The sequence below is a fragment of the Schistocerca nitens genome, chromosome 2, assembly GCF_023898315.1.
Source record: "Schistocerca nitens isolate TAMUIC-IGC-003100 chromosome 2, iqSchNite1.1, whole genome shotgun sequence".
In the NCBI taxonomy this organism is placed as follows: Eukaryota; Metazoa; Arthropoda; class Insecta; order Orthoptera; family Acrididae; genus Schistocerca; species Schistocerca nitens.
In genome coordinates this window covers 935,799,078-935,818,633 of record NC_064615.1, presented here as the reverse complement: position 1 = coordinate 935,818,633, position 19,556 = coordinate 935,799,078, and the positions used below count along the sequence as shown (strand labels likewise).

General features: G+C 43.1%; 1 protein-coding gene across 1 annotated transcript in view; it reads left to right on the top strand.

Annotated features, from left to right (window-relative positions):
• LOC126235458 (high-affinity choline transporter 1-like) overlaps nucleotides 1-19,556 on the top strand; it is a 402,761-nt gene that overhangs the window by 267,759 nt on the left and 115,446 nt on the right. Inside the window, exon 5 of the mRNA XM_049944181.1 lies at nucleotides 19,234-19,382. Coding sequence (XP_049800138.1) covers nucleotides 19,234-19,382 — 149 coding nt within the window. The remainder of the gene's footprint in view (nucleotides 1-19,233; nucleotides 19,383-19,556) is intronic.

Here is a 19,556-nt window from a genome sequence, read left to right as displayed (position 1 = left end):
TCTGACCACAATCTATTGGTTATGAACTGTAGATTAAAATTGAAGAAACTGCAAAAAGGTGGGAATTTATGGAGATGGGACCTGGATAAAGTGACTAAACCAGAGGTTGTATAGAGTTTCAGGGAGAGCATAAGGGAACAATTGACAGGAATGGGGGAAAGAAATACAGTAGAAGAAGAATGGGTAGCTCTGAGGGATGAAGTAGTGAAGGCAGCAGAGGATCAAGTAGGTAAAAAGACGAGGGCTAGTAGAAATCCTTGGGTAACAGAAGAAATATTCTATTTGATTGATGAAAGGAGAAAATATAAAAATGCAGTAAATGAAGCAGGCAAAAGGGAAAACAAACGTCTCAAAAATGAGATCGACAGGAAGTGCAAAATGGCTAAGCAGGGATGGCTAGAGGGCAAATGTAAGGATGTAGAGGCCTATCTCACTAGGGGTAAGATAGATACTGCCTACAGGAAAATTAAAGAGAACTTTGGAGAAAAGAGAGCCACTTGTATGAATATCAAGAGCTCAGATGGAAACCCAGTTGTAAGCAAAGAAGGGAAAGCAAAAAGGTAGAAGGAGTATATAGAGGGTCCATACAAGGGTGATGTACTTAAGTACAATATTATGGAAATCGAAGAGGATGTAGATGAAGATGAAATGGGAGATACGATACTGCGTGAAGAGTTTGACAGAGCACTGAAAGACCTGAGTCGAAACAAGGCCCCCGGAGTAGACGACATTCCATTTGCCTTGGGAGAGCCAGTCCTAACAAAACTCTACCATCTGGTGAGCAAGATGTATGAGACAAGCGAAATTCCCTCGGACTTCAAGAAGAATATAATAATTCCAATCCCAAAGAAAGCAGGTGTTGACAGATGTGAAAATTACCAAACTATCAGTTGAATAAGTCACAGCTGCAAAATACTAACGCGTATTCTTTACAGACGAATGGAAAAACTGGTAGAAGCCGACCTCGGGGAAGATCAGTTTGGATTCCGCAGAATTGTTAGAACACGTGAGGCAATACTGACCATACGACTTATCCTAGAAAATAGATTAAGGAAAGGCAAACCTGCATTTCTAGCATTTGTAGACTTAGAGAAAGCTTTTGACAATGTTGACTGGAATACTATCTTTCAAATTCTAAAGGTGGCAGGGGTAAAATACAAGGAGCGAAAGGCTATTTACAATTTGTACAGAAACCAGATGGCAGTTATAAGAGTCGAGGGGCATGAAAGGGAAGCAGCGGTTGGGAATGGGAGTGAGACAGGGTTGTAGCCTGTCCCCGATGTTATTCAATCTGTATATTGAGCAAGCAGTAAAGGAAACAAAAGAAAAATTCGTAGTAGGTATTAATGTCCATGGAGAAGAAATAAAAACGTTGAGGTTCGCCGAAGACATTGTAATTCTGTCAGAGACAGCAAAGGACTTGGAAGAGCAGTTGAACGGAATGGACAGTGTCTTGAAAGGAGGATATAAGATGAACATCAACAAAAGCAAAACGAGGATAATGGAATGTAGTCGAATTAAGTCGGGTGATGCTGAGGGAATTAGATTAGGAAATGAGACACTTTTAAAGTAGTAAAGTACTTTTGCTATTTTGGGAGCAAAATAACTGATGATGGTCGAAGTAGAGAGGATATAAAATGTAGACTGGCAATGGCAAGGAAAGCGTTTCTGAAGAAGAAAAATTTGTTAACATCGAGTATAGAGTTAAGTGTCAGGAAGTCGTTTCTGAAAGTATTTGTATGGAGTGTAGCCATGTATGGAAGTGAAACGTGGACGATAAATAGTTTGGACAAGAAGAGAATAGAAGCTTTCGAAATGTGGTGCTACAGAAGAATGCTGAAGATTAGATGGCTAGATCACATAACAAATGAGGAGGTATTGAAGAGAATTGGGGAGAAGAGGAGCTTGTGGCACAACTTGACAAGAAGAAGGGACCGGTTGGTAGGACATGTTCTGAGGCATCAAGGGATCACAAATTTAGCATTGGAGGGCAGCGTGGAGGGTAACAATCGTAGAGAGAGACGAACAGATGAATACACTAAGCAGATTCAGAAGGATGTAGGTTGCAGTAAGTACTGGGAGATGAAGAAGCTTGCACAGGATAGAGTAGCATGGAGAGCTGCATCAAACCTGTCTCAGGACTGAAGACAACAACAACAACAACAACAACAACCAAAATAGTGTTGAATAAAATGGTGCATTGGAATCCTGAATAAAATCAACGTGCTTACAAAAAACAATGGGTTGCGTTACTTATTGAATACGCGTCTTATTATGGTTTTCATGGCTTACGCGAACCTTCAAGTTTTTCTCGACGAACGCAGTAATGGAGAAACGTCAATCACATAGTTCCGCGTAGCACATTTCTTCCACTTACTATTAGACTGCGTACCAACTACGCTTCTTTTGAATCGGAGTGACGTACTGGACTCTTTAAAAGATTGTGGCAATAATTGGTTCTGTGGAAAAGGATATAGTTTTCCATAAATTGGGAACTTCAAATATACCAGTCGTTGCAACAAGATTTACATGGCGAAAACTAAAAGCTCTACAGTGGTTCGTCAAATATAGAAACTTAGCCTGCGTTATAGAAACTGCAAAACATGCTGTACCTTAAAATTACATCCATGCTGATCGTGGTTTTGATTACGAAAACATCTCGCTATCCGTGGGAGATTTGTGGTAGCGTATACGCAAGACAAGAGGAAGTAGACTGGCCAGCTGACAGTTGTCGATCTGACGATGAGATATGATTGATATCTGTTACACTATATTAGTTGTATTCCGTGGATCCCAGAGAGAGTGGTCTCTGGGATGTGGAAAGAAGTTAGAGATGAACATTAATTTCATTTAAGTGTAACACACCTAAATGACTTTACTATATTATGCTGCTAATTCTAATTAACACAAAACATTAAATTCAACAGTTTCTGTGAAGATGCTATTCTCTGGGGTGGAAAGAATTGTCCGGCAGAAAGTTCTTTAATTCTCCCCCACATCATCTACATGAAATTTAACATGTTCTGTTAGGCTATTTAATACACGTGTATTCATATGTCTGACACCTTTCTGTACTAATTTTGTAGAAGTTGTTTTTGGTCCTATTGTTATATTTGTACTTTTCACTACTTTTTGTGAAAAGAAAGATGTTGATATTGATAAAGAACATTAATGAGTATCTTTACTGTGCAATAATTGTTAACATATCCTAGTTGCAAGATATTCTAGAATTAACAGCAGCTATAATTATTACAGTAATCTCCTGTATTCTGAAAATTCTATTTCTGTAACTTTAATTTCCCCAGAGCATAATTCCATAAGAATGTAAATAGGCAGAACAAACTAGTTTCTTCACTTTTAAATCTCCTATAGCGATAACTGCAAACATAGCTGATCCAAAGCGCTTCGTTAATTCTAAGCAGAGGGTTTTACATTTGACATTGTGGTCTATCTGTAGCACTAAAAATTAAACACTTTCTACTTCTTGTACTTCGTTGACTGATAAACCTATTTTTATTGCTCTCCACGTTCCTTTAGAAGTGATGAACTGTATCTACTGAGTCTTGTGGTAATTAAATGATAATAATTTTACCTAGAACCATATGTCAATTTTTTCGAATATTTCATTAGATTCCTCTTCAATGAAAGGATGTATTACTTATGATTCCTATACTAGTATCATCTTGAAACTGCAAGTGGAGCTTACATTGGCAGAATCTAACAATGTGACGCATGCCAACTCCATGTGGCGCTGATCCGATGACCGACGAAGTTCTATAAGCTGTAGCCATAATTTCAAATACTTGAGACGTCAATCGCATAGAGAAAGAAGCTGGATAACACACATTATGACTTTGACTCATAAGGCAGCTAAAATAATGCACAAACACTCTCACAGAGTACCACCCTCCAAGGACACGTCATAACGCCATCTTCACTTTAGTGATCATGGTTGCATTCAGTGCCTGGCCATATCAGCACTGTTATGTACAAATAGGAATATTGTGAGCTGTATGCTGAGAGGTACGTTTTCAGGTTGAAATGGGACCAATAGAGATACTCCAGATGTGGTACTTTTGGTCGTCTTTGGAATTTGTCAACTGTATATTGCTATTGGTTACCTGGCTGTGGCTTGGAGGGAAGATGTGGCTAGCGAAAAAAACAAAAAACAAAAAAAAAAAAAAAAACACTGAGTCATCACATTCAAATCGGCAGTAGCAGGTCATGCATTGGGACAAGGGAACTCAAATTTTATTCACTAATAATGTGGTTACTGTAGAAGGGAGGTGGAAGGTGGAGGAATCCATTTGCTAGTAGCTGGTGAAAATGTTATCCAAGTAAATGGATAGACTTGCAATTAATATTATTAAATAAAAAACTTCCTGGCAGATTAAAACTGTGTGCCAGTCCGAGACTCGAACTCGGGACCATTGCCTTTCGCGGGCAAGTGCTCTACCAACTGAGCTACCCAAGCACGACTCCTGCCCCGTCCTCACAGCTGTACTTCTGCCAGTACCTCGTCTCCTACCTTCCAAACCAAAGGTTCCGAGTTCGAGTCTCGGTCCGGCACACAGTTTTAATCTGCCAGGAAGTTTCATATCAGCGCACACTCCGCTGCAGAGTGAAAATCTCATTCTGGAATTATTAAATAATTTATCTCTTGCACAGGCAATGCAGATTTCCTTTCTTACATGCACGAGAGGTTCATGCTCCTGTAATTCTTTCAAAGTGACCGTATCTTCCAAGGATTAAGTAAATCCTCCCTACTGCAGATACTGAACACAATAAGAAGATAAATTTGATGTTTAAAAACAAGCACCATAAGTTTACTACATAGTTAAGTAAAGAGAACATCGTTGGACTACCAGAACGCTGTTTTTAACATTTTTACGTTAGCACCTAGCTGTGGGCGAAGGGTGCCTTGAACTTGAATTGCCCGCATCTCGTGGTCGTGCGGTAGCGTTCTCGCTTCCCACGTCCGGGTTCCCGGGTTCGATTCCCGGCGGGGTCAGGGATTTTCTCTGCCTCGTGATGGCTGGGTGTTGTGTGCTGTCCTTAGGTTAGTTCGGTTTAAGTAGTTCTAAGTTCTAGGGGACTTATGACCACAGCAGTTGAGTCCCATAGTGCTCAGAGCCATTTTTTTGAACTTGAATTAAACAATACATGGAACTGCACACTGACATATTACAGAGCAAACACAGTTACAGCACTTTACTTTACTGCAGCTAGTCACCCTAGGAATCACGTGAAGGAAGACCTAACACGAGTGGGAATAGTGTAGTATGACGCAAGGAAGACTAGTCACGGAACGGCTTACCTCATGGAAGCAGTCGGCGGTTGGAGAGACTGGCTGCAGATGGCTGTGTAACTCGGCTTATGACTGCGAAAGACTGAGCACAAGTGAAGGAGAACAACGGAGTTCTGGTGGTTTTATGAACTCGCAGTTCAATTTTTCCGTTGACCAAAGCCCTCGCCTTTTGGATCCAGGTACCAACATAACCGCGCGTGACCTAAAAGAACTGCTCCCGACTTTCCCGTGGTCCAAGCCAATGGTGAGCATCCCCTGCAGTTGGTAAAACGTGGACATGTAGTGCCGAGGGCACGGGAGAAGTGTAGTGTTCGGGGAGCGCCGCGCCAGGATGTCAGGACTGTTGAGTATCCCTCCGCCCAAAGGCCAAAACTGGCGCCTTCTTCCCTGCTTGAATTACTCGAGGCTGCTTTCCCGCCATTATTCACAACGTTACTGCTTATTCTGTTGAATTTGCTATTGATGTCACGCTACATGCTACGATAATAAAAACGGGGTACAGTTTACTGGGTTGACTAACTGCTCTGGAATTTTACAATTAATATTTTTAACTGGAAGATTAATTTCGAAATCCAAGCAATAACTTTTCAAAGAGAGAAGAGCAGCTGTTCTTTCACACCCACCTTAGAAACGAAATGCTACATGGTCTCATCAGTATCAAATTATTACTATCCTAGGATGTACGCAAACGTCACAGAACTGTAGGACACCCAAAAATAACTTCAACAAGAAAGGAGGACTGAAATTAGATCAGTTGTGGGTCTTATTGCCAAATAATGCAAACAGTACTAACCCTTCTACAGTACAATCTCCTTACCAAACAACAGTGATACTCCGCGATCTGTGGCAGTGATCAATGACGTCACTTCATTACTATTGCGCAGTTATGTATAAACAGTTCGGCTTTCTGAGCTTGCTTTATTTTGAAAAGCAACTAACGAAGCCTTTACAGCGTGTAAGGACGTCTCCAGCAGTAGCAGACGAGACGTTAGAGACAGAAACACGCCTTAGACCACAGCCTAATACCTATACAGCTAAAATCACCAAGACTGAGAATAACTATCCCATCTCATCTATGGTTCAAGTGAATCGATGGCTCCTAGAGGGAGGTCATTGACTACAAGATATTTCATCTGCTGCCAACTAAGTCCGAGAACGAGGGTGCCACATTCTCAGTATCTTAGAAGAATTACAGGCTTCTCCTTGGATTGGCGGAGCACTGAAAGGTAGTGCTGCGGAAGCGACAATGACGCTGTGGTCTTGGCGCCTGTCTGTCGGGAAATTTGGTTTCTTCTGTCCTACGCATTGTCTCGGTGCCATTCCTTTCTTACAGAAAGACATGTAAGCTGCCAGCCCCAGATTATATTGATCACTTACTGACGTTATCAGTCTCAAAATTAACGGGATACCAGTCGAGACACTGGACAATATCTGAAGTTTACTTTTTGTTCTGAATGTGCCCTGTAATCATGTATAGGTAACTGGCTAAGATTGGGTATTTAATCCCTAAGACTTATATCTAACACATCGACAGACAGACAGACAGACAGACACACACACACACACACACACACACACACACACACACACAAACACACACACACTGATGAGCCAAAACATTATGACCACCTGGTTAACAGCATGTTGGTCCATCTTTGGAAGGCAATACAACATCGATTCTGTGTAGCATGGATTCGACAAGCCCTTGATCGGTTTGCGGCGGTATTTGGCACCACATGTCTGCACACACCTCAAGCAATGGTCGACTGAGTTCCACATGTGAGTAGTGGAACTACCAGCATCACCCCACTTTCTACTGTTGATAGATGTATCCAAGATGGCAGCGATGATGTCATCCAAGATGGCGGCCTGTAGACTTGGCATCAGCGCATGACGTCATCCAAGATGGGGGATTTTGGCGGGAAGATAGGTCAGTTGGGCTACCTCCACTAACCTAAGTCATCCGACCGCCACCTCTTCCTAGGGACTGGAGGGAAATTTGAATTCTGGCAGTAAAGAAAGGGCACTTGGGCAGGAAAGAAAGGGCACTTGGACCACCTCCTCTAACCTAAGTCATTCGACTGCCGCTTCTTCCTACGAAATGGCAGGAAGAGGACTTGGCCTGTGCTGTACATAAGTCTTTATTTTGCATTCAGTCTCTATTCAAACAATTTGAGGTAGTACAGCCATCCAGTTCATTTGTCACGAGGTCCAGAGTCCAACTGACCTAGTACACAGCACCACCACCAGAGGGCAAGTGTCTTCACCATGAGGTCCAGGCCTAGCACACAGTACCGCCACCAGAGGGGCCAGTCATCCTTCTGTGACGAAACCAAGATGGCGGTTCGGGGTGGAGGAGAATCATGGGAAAAAGACTCAGCCTGTGCTGGATGGGATGGATGTAAGTCTTAATTTTGCAAACAGTTTTTATTTAAACAATTTGAGGCAGTACAGCCATCCAGTGTGTCCAACATGAGGTCTGGAGTCCAACTGTCCTAGTACACAATACTGCCACAAGAGGCCACTGTCGTCCCTCCCATGACATAAACCTCAATGGCAGTCTGCGGGAGAAAATGGCGGGAAAATGTCTCAGCCTGTGCTGGGCTGCTGGAGAGAGGAAAGTGTGTACTTTATTTTCGAGCATTTTATTTAGGGACGGAGTTACATAGTTTATTTCTTACACTATGAAACAGACTTTCTGACATGCTTGGGGTCACTTCACAAAGCCTACAGATCTGCAAACTAATCGTAAATTACCGAAATGATGCATGTTAAACGCTCTGCAGACACGCAGATTACTCCTAAATTACCGAAATAATGCACTACACAGCACACATACATGCAAACTACTTGTAAATAATGCACCACACTGATGTGCAGACACGAAATAAACTCGTAAATTGCCAAAATAATGCAGTACACTGCATACAGACCTGCAACCTACTCGTAAATTACTGAAATAATACAGTATACTGATGTGCAGACCTGCAAACTACTCGTAAATCACTGAAATAATGCATATACAACTATCTGCCAACACACTCACAACGCTTAAACAGCCGGAAATAATGTAGTGCACAAACACTCATGGCTCATAAAAATGCTTTCGAACTGTTGTCAACATATCGGAGGACCCATGAGTGCTCATGTGTCGACACCACTGCGAGCCACCACTGGACCCAAGTCAGCACGAGCCATCGCTCTCACTCCACTGCCGACGGTATGTGGAAGTCATGTCTACAGTTAAAGTTCTTTGAGTGTTATATTGACATCACATGTCTATCTAAATAAGTGCCAAGTCATCCTCCGGGCCATGTGTGTGTGTGTTTACCATTGCTGATGCGAAAACTGTGAATACTGACGTCACAGCTTGCGGTATAGAAACCTATTCAACCGCTTTCACTCCGCCGCGATCCTAACGGGACATGCGAGATGCATCTAGCCATGCATGTGTGGCTGACACATTGCCATGAAACGTCTGCATGTGCAACTCTCCATCCAAAAGGTTCTCAGTGTTATACTGATGTCACAAGGCTATGTAAAATAAGAACTAAGTCGAACTCTTGGAAATTGTATAGTGTCCAAGAAATAGTTAATGGTCGCTTTTGTAGGAGCTTTTATGATGTTTCAGCTTTTCTGCATGGAAATTCTTGTCCTAACAGAACCTCTTTACAAAAATAGTGCAGAATGAATACCTACTGATGGTCCTAATGTGGCACCCCGTCCATCACATGTTATCCCTCCTGGAAATCGTTAATTCCTGATTTCAACAAACACCTCTGAAATGCAAACGTTCTCACTGCTATGTAGAGGCTCCTACATCCTGGCACAAAGGATGTCTTGTGAACTGAATGGAGCAATATTATTCGTTATTATTGAATTTACCCGCATAATTACTGATGCCGCCGGTGTGGAAGCACCATCCGCCTTTCTTTTTTTCTTTCTGCAGATGAGAATTTCAGCCATAAAAAACTATTTTGCAGAGATAACCACATTGCACCAACAATTAAACCTTGCAAAGTGACCTACAGATCGTCAAACATGGAAACACTCTTACTAATTACACTGCTCTCCCACTGAGGACATGAGCTTGACTATTAGAGTGTGAAACCGATCTCCAACCCATCAATATATCAGCATGTACCATGTCGATGTAGTAAACATACAATTAGTATCATGCGCCATACGAAAATCGCCCCTTTTACATCATTTGTATAGCTACTGACCACCACACACTCCTAGATATACCGCGAAGACAGACAGAACCGTATATACTCCTCGCAGCACTATATATTGTCTCACAGCCAACAGTACAAATCATCCACTCCTGATGCGTGACCAGAGCGCCCTCAGTGGACCGAAGTTAGATTAGAGATTAGATTAGATTAGTACTTGTTCCATAGATCATCAATACGACACTTCGTAATGATGTGAAACGTGTCAGGTTAATAAATGGTGTCTACACAAGATATTACATTACACAAAATATTACATGTCACTTAATATTTTTAATTTTTTTTACCCACTTATTATATCCAAAAATTCATCTAATGAGTAGAAGGAGTTGACGTTAAGAAATTCTTTTAATTTCCTTTTAAATGCTATATGGCTATCTGTCAGACTTTTGATGCTATTAGGTAAGTGACCAAAGACTTTCGTGGCAGCATAATTTATCCCCTTCTGAGCCAAAGTTAGATTTAACCTTGAGTAGTGAAGATCATCCTTTCTTCTAGTGTTGTAGCCATGTACATTGTTATTACTTTTGAATTCGTTCAGATTGTTAATTACAAATTTCATAAGTGAATATATATATTGTGAGGCTACAGTGAAGATCTGTAGCTCTTTAAATAAGTGTCTGCAGGATGATCTTGGATGAACTCCAGCAATCATTCTGATTACACGCTTTTGTGCAATGAACACTCTTTTACTCAGTGATGAGTTACCCCAGAATATGATGCCATAGGAAAGCAGAGAGTGAAAATAGACATGGTAAGCTAATTTACTCAGATGTATAACACCAAAATTTGCAATGACCCTAATAGCATAAGTAACTGAACTCAAACGTTTCAGCAGATCCTCAGTGTGTTTTTTCCAGTTCAACCCCTCATTAATGCATACACCTAGAAATTTTGAATATTCTACCTTAGCTACCGATTTCTGATCGAAGTCTATATTCATAAATGGTGTCATTCCATTTACTGTGTGGAACTGTATATACTGTGTTTTGTCAAAGTTTAATGAGAGCCCATTTGCAGAGAACCACTTAATAATTTTCAGAAAAACATCGTTTACAATTTCACCAGTTAATTCTTGTCTGTTGGGTGTGATATAACTGTACTACAACTTCGGGCTCATTTCCCCTTGGCGCAAACGTGTTACTGTTTCTGGTCCAAACCTGCTTGCTTGCTTGCTTTTCTATACCCACCTCCAGACTCTGGGATTACAACAACACATGTATTTTGGCTTGGTTTGCCATAATATTATACCATTTCCGCGGTCCTTCTCGATATCAAGCATTCAGCAGTAGTCTTCCAATCACACTTGCAACATAATTCTAAAGATATAGACTTGAAATTATTTCTCTACAAACTCGAAACCTTAGCGAGGTGGAGCATGCTGTAAACCACTGAGTAACTAGAAATTTACCCCATCTGCAAAGACCTTTATGTGAGAACACGAAAAAATAGAGGAAACTGATATTTCCAATTGCGAATACCAGTGTTAGTGATGTAACAGATTCCAAATCATCCCTTTAATTTACATACTCAACAAAGGTGTTTCTCATGTCTAGAGAGTCAGCAAACATGTCTTCCACCTGTCTTTCACCCTTTAGATGCACACACCACAATCGATGTTCCCTCAACTAAATAAAGGCGCGAAATGTGCAGATGCAGTCAACTGAATAATTTTCATGGGAGGGAATAATTGTCCAGTGCAAACACACATACATACTGAATCTTCTCAAATTTCTACACGATCACAAAAGCTACCTAACACATACTAAGTATTAGTTCTCTATTCGGCCGTCTAGAGGACATCATGGTTAAGTCAGCTACATTCCTACACTCCAACAAGTCTCTGTATTTGGACGGCCCCTACCATTAATGTGAAACGTGAATCATCCACACGTTATATCCGGAGCGATCTTGGGATGCAGATCCACAATATGCCATGCATGGGATAGGGTTTGAAGGTGGATCCGCCATGCATAATACCACATTCGAGTTAGTGTACGAGTGTGAATCTGCCATGAACTCTATATATCTGGACTGATGTTCATAGGGGCTTGTGATATGGCTTGCAGGTGGACCAATCTTCTGTTACGTCTGAACATGTGCTCTGTGTTCGAAGTTTGGTCCACCAGCAGGGGGACAAGGCCCTGGGAGCCTACCGCGACACATGGATATACACAGACATACAGAAAACAGAACAAACGCTCTCCAAATGTGGAGGTGACTGGATACAATCAAATACAGTGCTATTCTATGCCTCCAGATCAGTGCATTTGGCATAGGTGTTGGCAGATGTTCTACGTTTACAAGCAATTTTAGAACACAGAACGAGAGGTTATGTCATGATCGCATGGATGGAACTGACATAAAATCGATACAATTGCGAAAAATGATGGGGGATAGGTATAAATTGACCGAGTATACACTGAAATGCGGTGGCGGTGAAATTGAGGAAGTACTTGAGTGTCTTCAGGTTAGTGCAGAGCAATTTGTACATGGGAACAAGTATGTGGCACCAAGAGGAATCCAAGAAAACGTCGACATGAAAGCAAAGGGAATCAGGGAAGCAGTCAATTTTTTTCGCTTACGTGGAAGCATAATACTGTATGTCTATTGAGGTACTAGTGATACACGTGACTTGACTAATGTATCTGATGCTTTTCAGGAAGACAGAGAACCATCTGCTTCTAAACTGACTTGCATCTACGTTGAAGGATGACAGAGAGTGGAGGGGGCGATCGATTCAGATGGAGCTGTAATGAGGTACGATTTAATGGTAGACTGATGATGCATTCTAGAGGGAGAAGTTGCTGTGAGTCAATTTTTCCACTGTTCTGTCAGGATGCATGAGTCGCGTGACATAGCCTGCATTCGACTCGTATACAGCCACATGTTCTGTATGTGATTTAAAGTGCTGTGTATTTGCAACCGTTAACGGTAAACCTGTCGGTCATCAGAGGACTTCCATCTCGTGTGTGACAAAACGTAACACATTCTCTAAATTTATGATTTATGCAATGTACTCCATGCCCCTGTCGCATCTTTGGTGTAAAACTGAGACTTCAGCTGACAGAAGTGCTGTTTACAGAGTTAGTGGCGCAATGACTTGTAATTTTCACATATCGGACGCTGCTGCTATGTGTTTATCTGTTTCCTTGTAAGAGTTATTCCATGTTACTAACGATAATTTTATATAGGGCTGATGCATGCATAGTAGAATTTCCGAAGCGTTATCTGATGTGAACAGTGGACGCTATACATCTCTGGAAAGCTATATTGTGCTCATATCACACAGAGCAAATGCTTTAAGGAAGCAGTTTTTTCGTTTTACGGTTCGATAACATAGTTTATCGTAGAGAAACCGGGAAGAAGAATGTATGTCTTGCGCTTGAAATATATCTCTCACATTGGAATATTAATAGAGCTACATTCCATACAACTGATACGTCAGAAACAGAAGCAATCCAACATTGTAGCCCGTTTTAAGTGCGGAACTTTGTAGCCTTAGGAGTGCATGCGTTTATGTTCTCTCATACCAATAGCTTCCAGGTACTGATCCTAGACTCTGGAACAATACTTTAAAATTGATAGCTTGGTTGATTTATGTAGAAATTCTTCGAACTCCATCCGTCTGGAGCTCCATCGCGCATAAAAATCATCTGGTTTTTTTTTCTTCTTCATCATCTGCTATTACATCACAACACTTTCAAATCTGTTACTATACATCGATAAGGAGTGCTAACCTCCTCGAGATGGGCACCTCTTGAGAAATCTTGTGCACTTTGATGGGTGAGGACTCGGAAAGCTCCATTCATTCATGAGGCATGGAATGCAGCGGTCTACTTCTGGTCGACTGCAGATTAAATCAGTAATGGTGCTACACGGCGGGCTGGTCAGTGACAGTGTGAGGGGGGTCTTTCAGTCTCTAATTTTACCCTAAGACCGCGAGAATTTTCTGTGACTCCCATCAGCATAGAGATAGATCGTAAATTAAGCACTATACTCGAGGTGTTAGAAATATGTAGAGTGCTGTCTGATATACTTTGATGATTAATGTGTTTGAGAATTAACAATGCATGGACATACTGCACAGTCATCTATCCACATTTGCAATGATACTCGCAAACTGGGGAGGGGGTGGTTTAGCTATGATACTGAAATTGGGAAACAAGCTGTCATATCATTGGTCGGTGTTGAAATTACTGTAAAATTGGCAAAATTGTTCACACAATCAACTGTAATACTTATTATTTCAGTACATTGGGGGTATCTTTTCCATCCCATCTATCTACTGGCACGCTGTTAGTTACCATATAATGACTGACTGACAATGCTTGTTTGAGTTATAGAACGAGTTTTGTGGAGGGGTGACACCTTCTGGGGATGGCTAGCACCGAAACAGTGATCGTGTACATGACTGCAGTATGAGGAATCAGTGGAAACAGAACGCAGAGCTATCAGCTATTCCGTCAATGTCACAGATGAGTTTAAATATACACTCCTGGAAATGGAAAAAAGAACACATTGACACCGGTGTGTCAGACCCACCATACTTGCTCCGGACACTGCGAGAGGGCTGTACAAGCAATGATCACACGCACGGCACAGCGGACACACCAGGAACCGCGGTGTTGGCCGTCGAATGGCGCTAACTGCGCAGCATTTGTGCACCGCCGCCGTCAGTGTCAGCCAGTTTGCCGTGGCATACGGAGCTCCATCGCAGTCTTTAACACTGGTAGCATGCCGCGACAGCGTGGACGTGAACCGTATGTGCAGTTGACGGACTTTGAGCGAGGGCGTATAGTGGGCATGCGGGAGGCCGGGTGGACGTACCGCCGAAATGCTCAACACGTGGGGCGTGAGGTCTCCACAGTACATCGATGTTGTCGCCAGTGGTCGGCGGAAGGTGCACGTGCCCGTCGACCTGGGACCGGAGCGCAGCGACGCACGGATGCACGTCAAGACCGTAGGATCCTACGCAGTGCCGTAGGGGACCGCACCGCCACTTCTCAGCAAATTAGGGACACTGTTGCTCCTGGGGTATCGGCGAGGACCATTCGCAACCGACTCCATGAAGCTGGGCTACTGTCCCGCACACCGTTAGGCCGTCTTCCGCTCACGCCCCAACATCGTGCAGCCCGCCTCCAGTGGTGTCGCGACAGGCGTGAATGGAGGGACGAATGGAGACGTGTCGTCTTCAGCGATGAGAGTCGCTTCTGCCTTGGTGCCAATGATGGTCGTATGCGTGTTTGGCGCCGTGCAGGTGAGCGCCACAATCAGGACTGCATACGACCGAGGCACACAGGGCCAACACCCGGCATCATGGTGTGGGGAGCGATCTCCTACACTGGCCGTACACCACTGGTGATCGTCGAGGGGACACTGAATAGTGCACGGTACATCCAAACCGTCATCGAACCCATCGTTCTACCATTCCTAGACCGGCAAGGGAACTTGCTGTTCCAACAGGACAATGCACGTCCGCATGTATCCCGTGCCACCCAACGTGCTCTAGAAGGTGTAAGTCAACTACCCTGGCCAGCAAGATCTCCGGAACTGTCCCCCATTGAGCATGTTTGGGACTGGATGAAGCGTCGTCTCACGCGGTCTGCACGTCCAGCACGAACGCTGGTCCAACTGAGGCGCCAGGTGGAAATGGCATGGCAAGCCGTTCCACAGGACTACATCCAGCATCTCTACGATTGTCTCCATGGGAGAATAGCAGCCTGCATTGCTGCGAAAGGTGGATATACACTGTACTAGTGCCGACATTGTGCATGCTCTGTTGCCTGTGTCTATGTGCCTGTGGTTCTGTCAGTGTGATCATGTGATGTATCTGACCCCAGGAATGTGTCAATAAAGTTTCCCCTTCCTGGGACAATGAATTCACGGTGTTCTTATTTCAATTTCCAGGAGTGTAGTTTGGAAACCCACGCCAAAGCCGCAAAACTCTTCCAATTTCCTTATGTTGTAAATTACTTTCATTTCAAATCATCCAGTATGTGTTGCATGTTATGGTAACAGCAGTAATAATATGATTTACACCTTGCTACGTCTAGAGGTAACCAAACTGACCTATCTTCCCTCCAAAATTCAAACTTCCCGCCAGGGGGGCTTGGCAGGGGGGGTGTGGCATTTTGCAACAATCTTGGGTAACTGTACTTGTGTCATCAGCTGGCGTCACTGCAGCCATCTTGAATGATGTGAATCGTGTCATCAGCTAACATCACAGCAGCCATCTTCAACGACGTCAATCGCGTCACAGTGCGACGTCTTGGATAACGGTACTTTGGGGTGATGTCCTTGTTGTCTGCGAGAGGCTGTGGTTCAGAACGTCTTAATGTCAGTTTAGCACCTGACAGAGACCTCGAAGTCGTTGCGGAAAAATAAAATGTTTGGCAGTGTACAGAGTGTGTTAGAGCAGAAATAAAACAATGTTTCAAACAACGAGACAGGGCCACAGGGGGTGTCTCTTGTGACCTACAGTATAGTCCATGGGATACGATCTGCCTACTACAGTAGAGGTGATGAAACTTTAAACTGGTCTGTAGAGTTGATCAGTAGCTGTATGTTAAATAGGATCGTCACATGTGCTCAATGCCTGCACGCATGTGGTATTTGTTTTTGATATGTGGGAGGAGAGAGATGCGGTAAAAATCTTATCTAGTTCTCTATTGGATAAAGTTAGTTGAGCTTTTATAATTCGTAATTTTTCTGTGATGAATGGTACAGAATAACGAAGATAGCATGTTGGGGAGATAGACGTGATTGGACGTGGATCTGTGGTACTTGTATGTAGTTTGGGGGTGCACCACAGTACAGTAGCAAAAATCCTCGTCCTTCTCTCAGTTTCAATTTCCATCGAATGGTCAAAACACAGTCCTGTCACAGTAATGCAGCTTAGCCTGTTTCTACATGGTATGCGGAAGGTGGTAGATATACTTTCCTTTGACTTCTACTCAGTTCCGACTTACATTTGAACGATCACACGCGCAAAGCTTCAGGGATGGTAGCGCAGTCTGAGAAGGCTTTTGCATGATGCATAAGGTCTACCTAAAATGAGGCTAGAATTTTACTGTAGCAGATAGGTTCGAGAGAGGTGACGCGTTTCGAGATATGAGAGTGTCAGAAATATGATTCGCTAGTTGCTGTAACCATTAAAGGACTTCTTCATAGGAATTCTGTGGTGAGGTGTACACGGGTGTGTGCTGTACGTCAACTGATCGGCTAGGACGTGATGGTAGAGGAGGACGCGCTGCGGAATCGGGCCACTGCGAGCAGTCTGACTGATGGAGCCCTAACCAGCTAGCCTGAGGGAGGGCCGCCCATGAATGCCAGAGCGATGCTGTGGCGGCAGCGGGTAGCAGGGCGGCGGTGGCGTCAGGTGTCGAGTGACAGTACGTGTTTTTTATTAGCTATCTTTTGTTTAAACTGTATTCCATCTATTTCACCGACCAATAGGATGATGTGATTCAAAAAAGAAACTACCCTATACAAGCGAAAAATATCGATTTCATTTATTTTTCGTAAATTTTTTTATATCAACTTGGTGTTAGCTGTACAATAGTTCAGGGGAGGGTGTGCATGAGTGGGTGACATGGAGCAGAACAGTACATTAAGTGCAGAACCCTGGGATAATTTTCATAATTTTTATATAAAACGCAGTCCAATAGTTGAAGGGGGTGGGTGACAAAGAAGATTTATGTCCATCCTATCCAGCATAGGTTAAGTCCTTTCCCAGCCAATTCCTAGGAAGATGTGGCGGTCAGATGACTTAGGTTAGTAGAGATAACCGAAGTGCCCTTTCTTTTCCATCATTTTCTTAGGTTAGTGGAGGTAGGCGAACTGCCCTTTCTTTCCCGCCATTCTCTCAGATTAGTGGAGGTAGCCCAATTGACCTTTCTTCCCTCCAAAATTCAAACTTCCCGCCAGGGGGGCGTGGCACTTTCCCGTCATCTTTGGTAACGGTACTCACATTATCAGCTGACGTCACGGCCGCCATCTTGGATCACGTAATCGCCGTCATCTTGGATAACGGTATTTGGGGTGACGGCGGCCTAGTCCCCATACTCATGTGTTCCAGCGAGTTCACGTGAGACGCATTTGGTGACCCATAGCGTTAACGTCACTTCACTATCATATTTCTGAAACTACTGTAACACAGTTCTTGCATTCTGGCTATGCTCTGCTTACGTATCTCCCTTACTAAGTCTCGTATCTGCCACAGGCAATATTCAGTGAGTAGAGGTCATAATGTTTGGGTTCGTTAGTGTAAATATCTCGTTGAAAGATATGTCACTCAGCAGTCATTCATACATGTTACATTGCAGTACCAAATAGTACACTGTCTTTTTTGGAACATTCAATATCGAATGGTTTCTGCAGTCACCAGTGCACACGTTAGAAACAATGTAATTGTGACATATAGACCTCAAAGAGAGTCCAACCAAAACTTTGTCCTAACAAGGGAACCTCCCCATCGCACCCCCCTCAGATTTAGTTATAAGTTGGCACAGGGATAGGTCTTGAAAAACTGAACACAGATCAATCGAGAAAACAGGAAGAAGTTGTGTGGAACTAAGAAAAAAATAAGCAAACTATACAAACTGAGTAGTCCATGCGAAAGCTAGGCAACATCAAGGAGAGTGTTGGCTTACGAGCGCCGTGGTCCCGTGGTTAGCGTGAGCAGCTGTAAAACGACAGGTCCTTGGTTCAAATCTTCTCTCCGTTGAAAATTTTAATTTTTTATTTTCAGATAATTATCAAAGTTCAGGCACTCACACATAATCAACTTCGCTCTCCAAAATTCGAGGACATGTTCAGATTTGCTTGGATATATACAGAATTTGACGGTCTACGCACGGAAACATTTGAAAACGTAAAAAACATATGTTTTGCCAGAGCACAGTGAAAACTGTGCGACTCTGAAACTGTTGCATTCATTTGATGCAGTTTATGTGACAAACTCTTATGTTTTCACCACTTTTTTTGGAGTGATTATCACATCCACAAGAAAACCTAAATCGGGCAAGGTAGAAGAATCTTTTTACCCATTCGCCAAGTGTGCAAGTTAGGTGGGTCGACAACATATTCCTGTCATGTGACGCACATGCCGTCACCAGTGTCGTAAAGAATATATCAGACGTGTTTTCCTGTGGAGGAATCGGTTGACCTATGATCTTGCGATCAAATGTTTTCGGTTCCTATTGAAGAGGCACGTCCTTTCGTCTACTAATCGCACGGTTTTGCGGTGCGGTCGCAAAACACAGACACTAAACTTATTACAGTGAACAGAGACGTCAATGAATGAACGGACTGATCGTAACTTTGCGAAAATAAAGAAAGTAAAATTTTCACTCGATGGAGGACTTGAACCAAGGACCTTTCGTTCCGCAGTTGCTCACTCTAACCACGAGACCATGGCGCTCATCGGCTAACATTCTTCTTTATGTTGCCTATCTTGCACATGGACTACTCAGTTTGTATATTTTGCTTATTTTTTCATAGTTCCACACAACTTCTTCCTGTTTTCTCGATTGATCTGTGTTCAGTTTTTCAAGGCCTATCCATTGAGTCAATTTATAACTAAATCTGAGGGGGGTGCGATGGGGAGGTTCCCTTGTAAGAAACAGTGTTTTCATGCAGCTTTTTGTTTCACCTTTGAATGCTCTGTGCATGCTCCCGTTACTGCAGGCTCTTCTCTGGAGGTGATCCTGGGGCTGGACCGTGTGACGTCGGTGACGGTCAGCGCCGTGTTCGCCGCCGCCTACACCATGGTGGGCGGCCTGCTCAGCGTCACCTACACCGACGTGCTGCAGCTCATCTTCATCGTCTTCGGGCTTGTGAGTATCACACTTCTTATTCTCACCTATTCGTTACTCTGGGAATCACTGTGTGGTGTCAGCACTCCATCTTCTGTCGCTCAACACTAGATTGATTGTGGATCATTGTACAGTATAATGTCTACATACTCCAGACACGACTGCAGATTATCTTGCCACAAATTGTATTCCGGA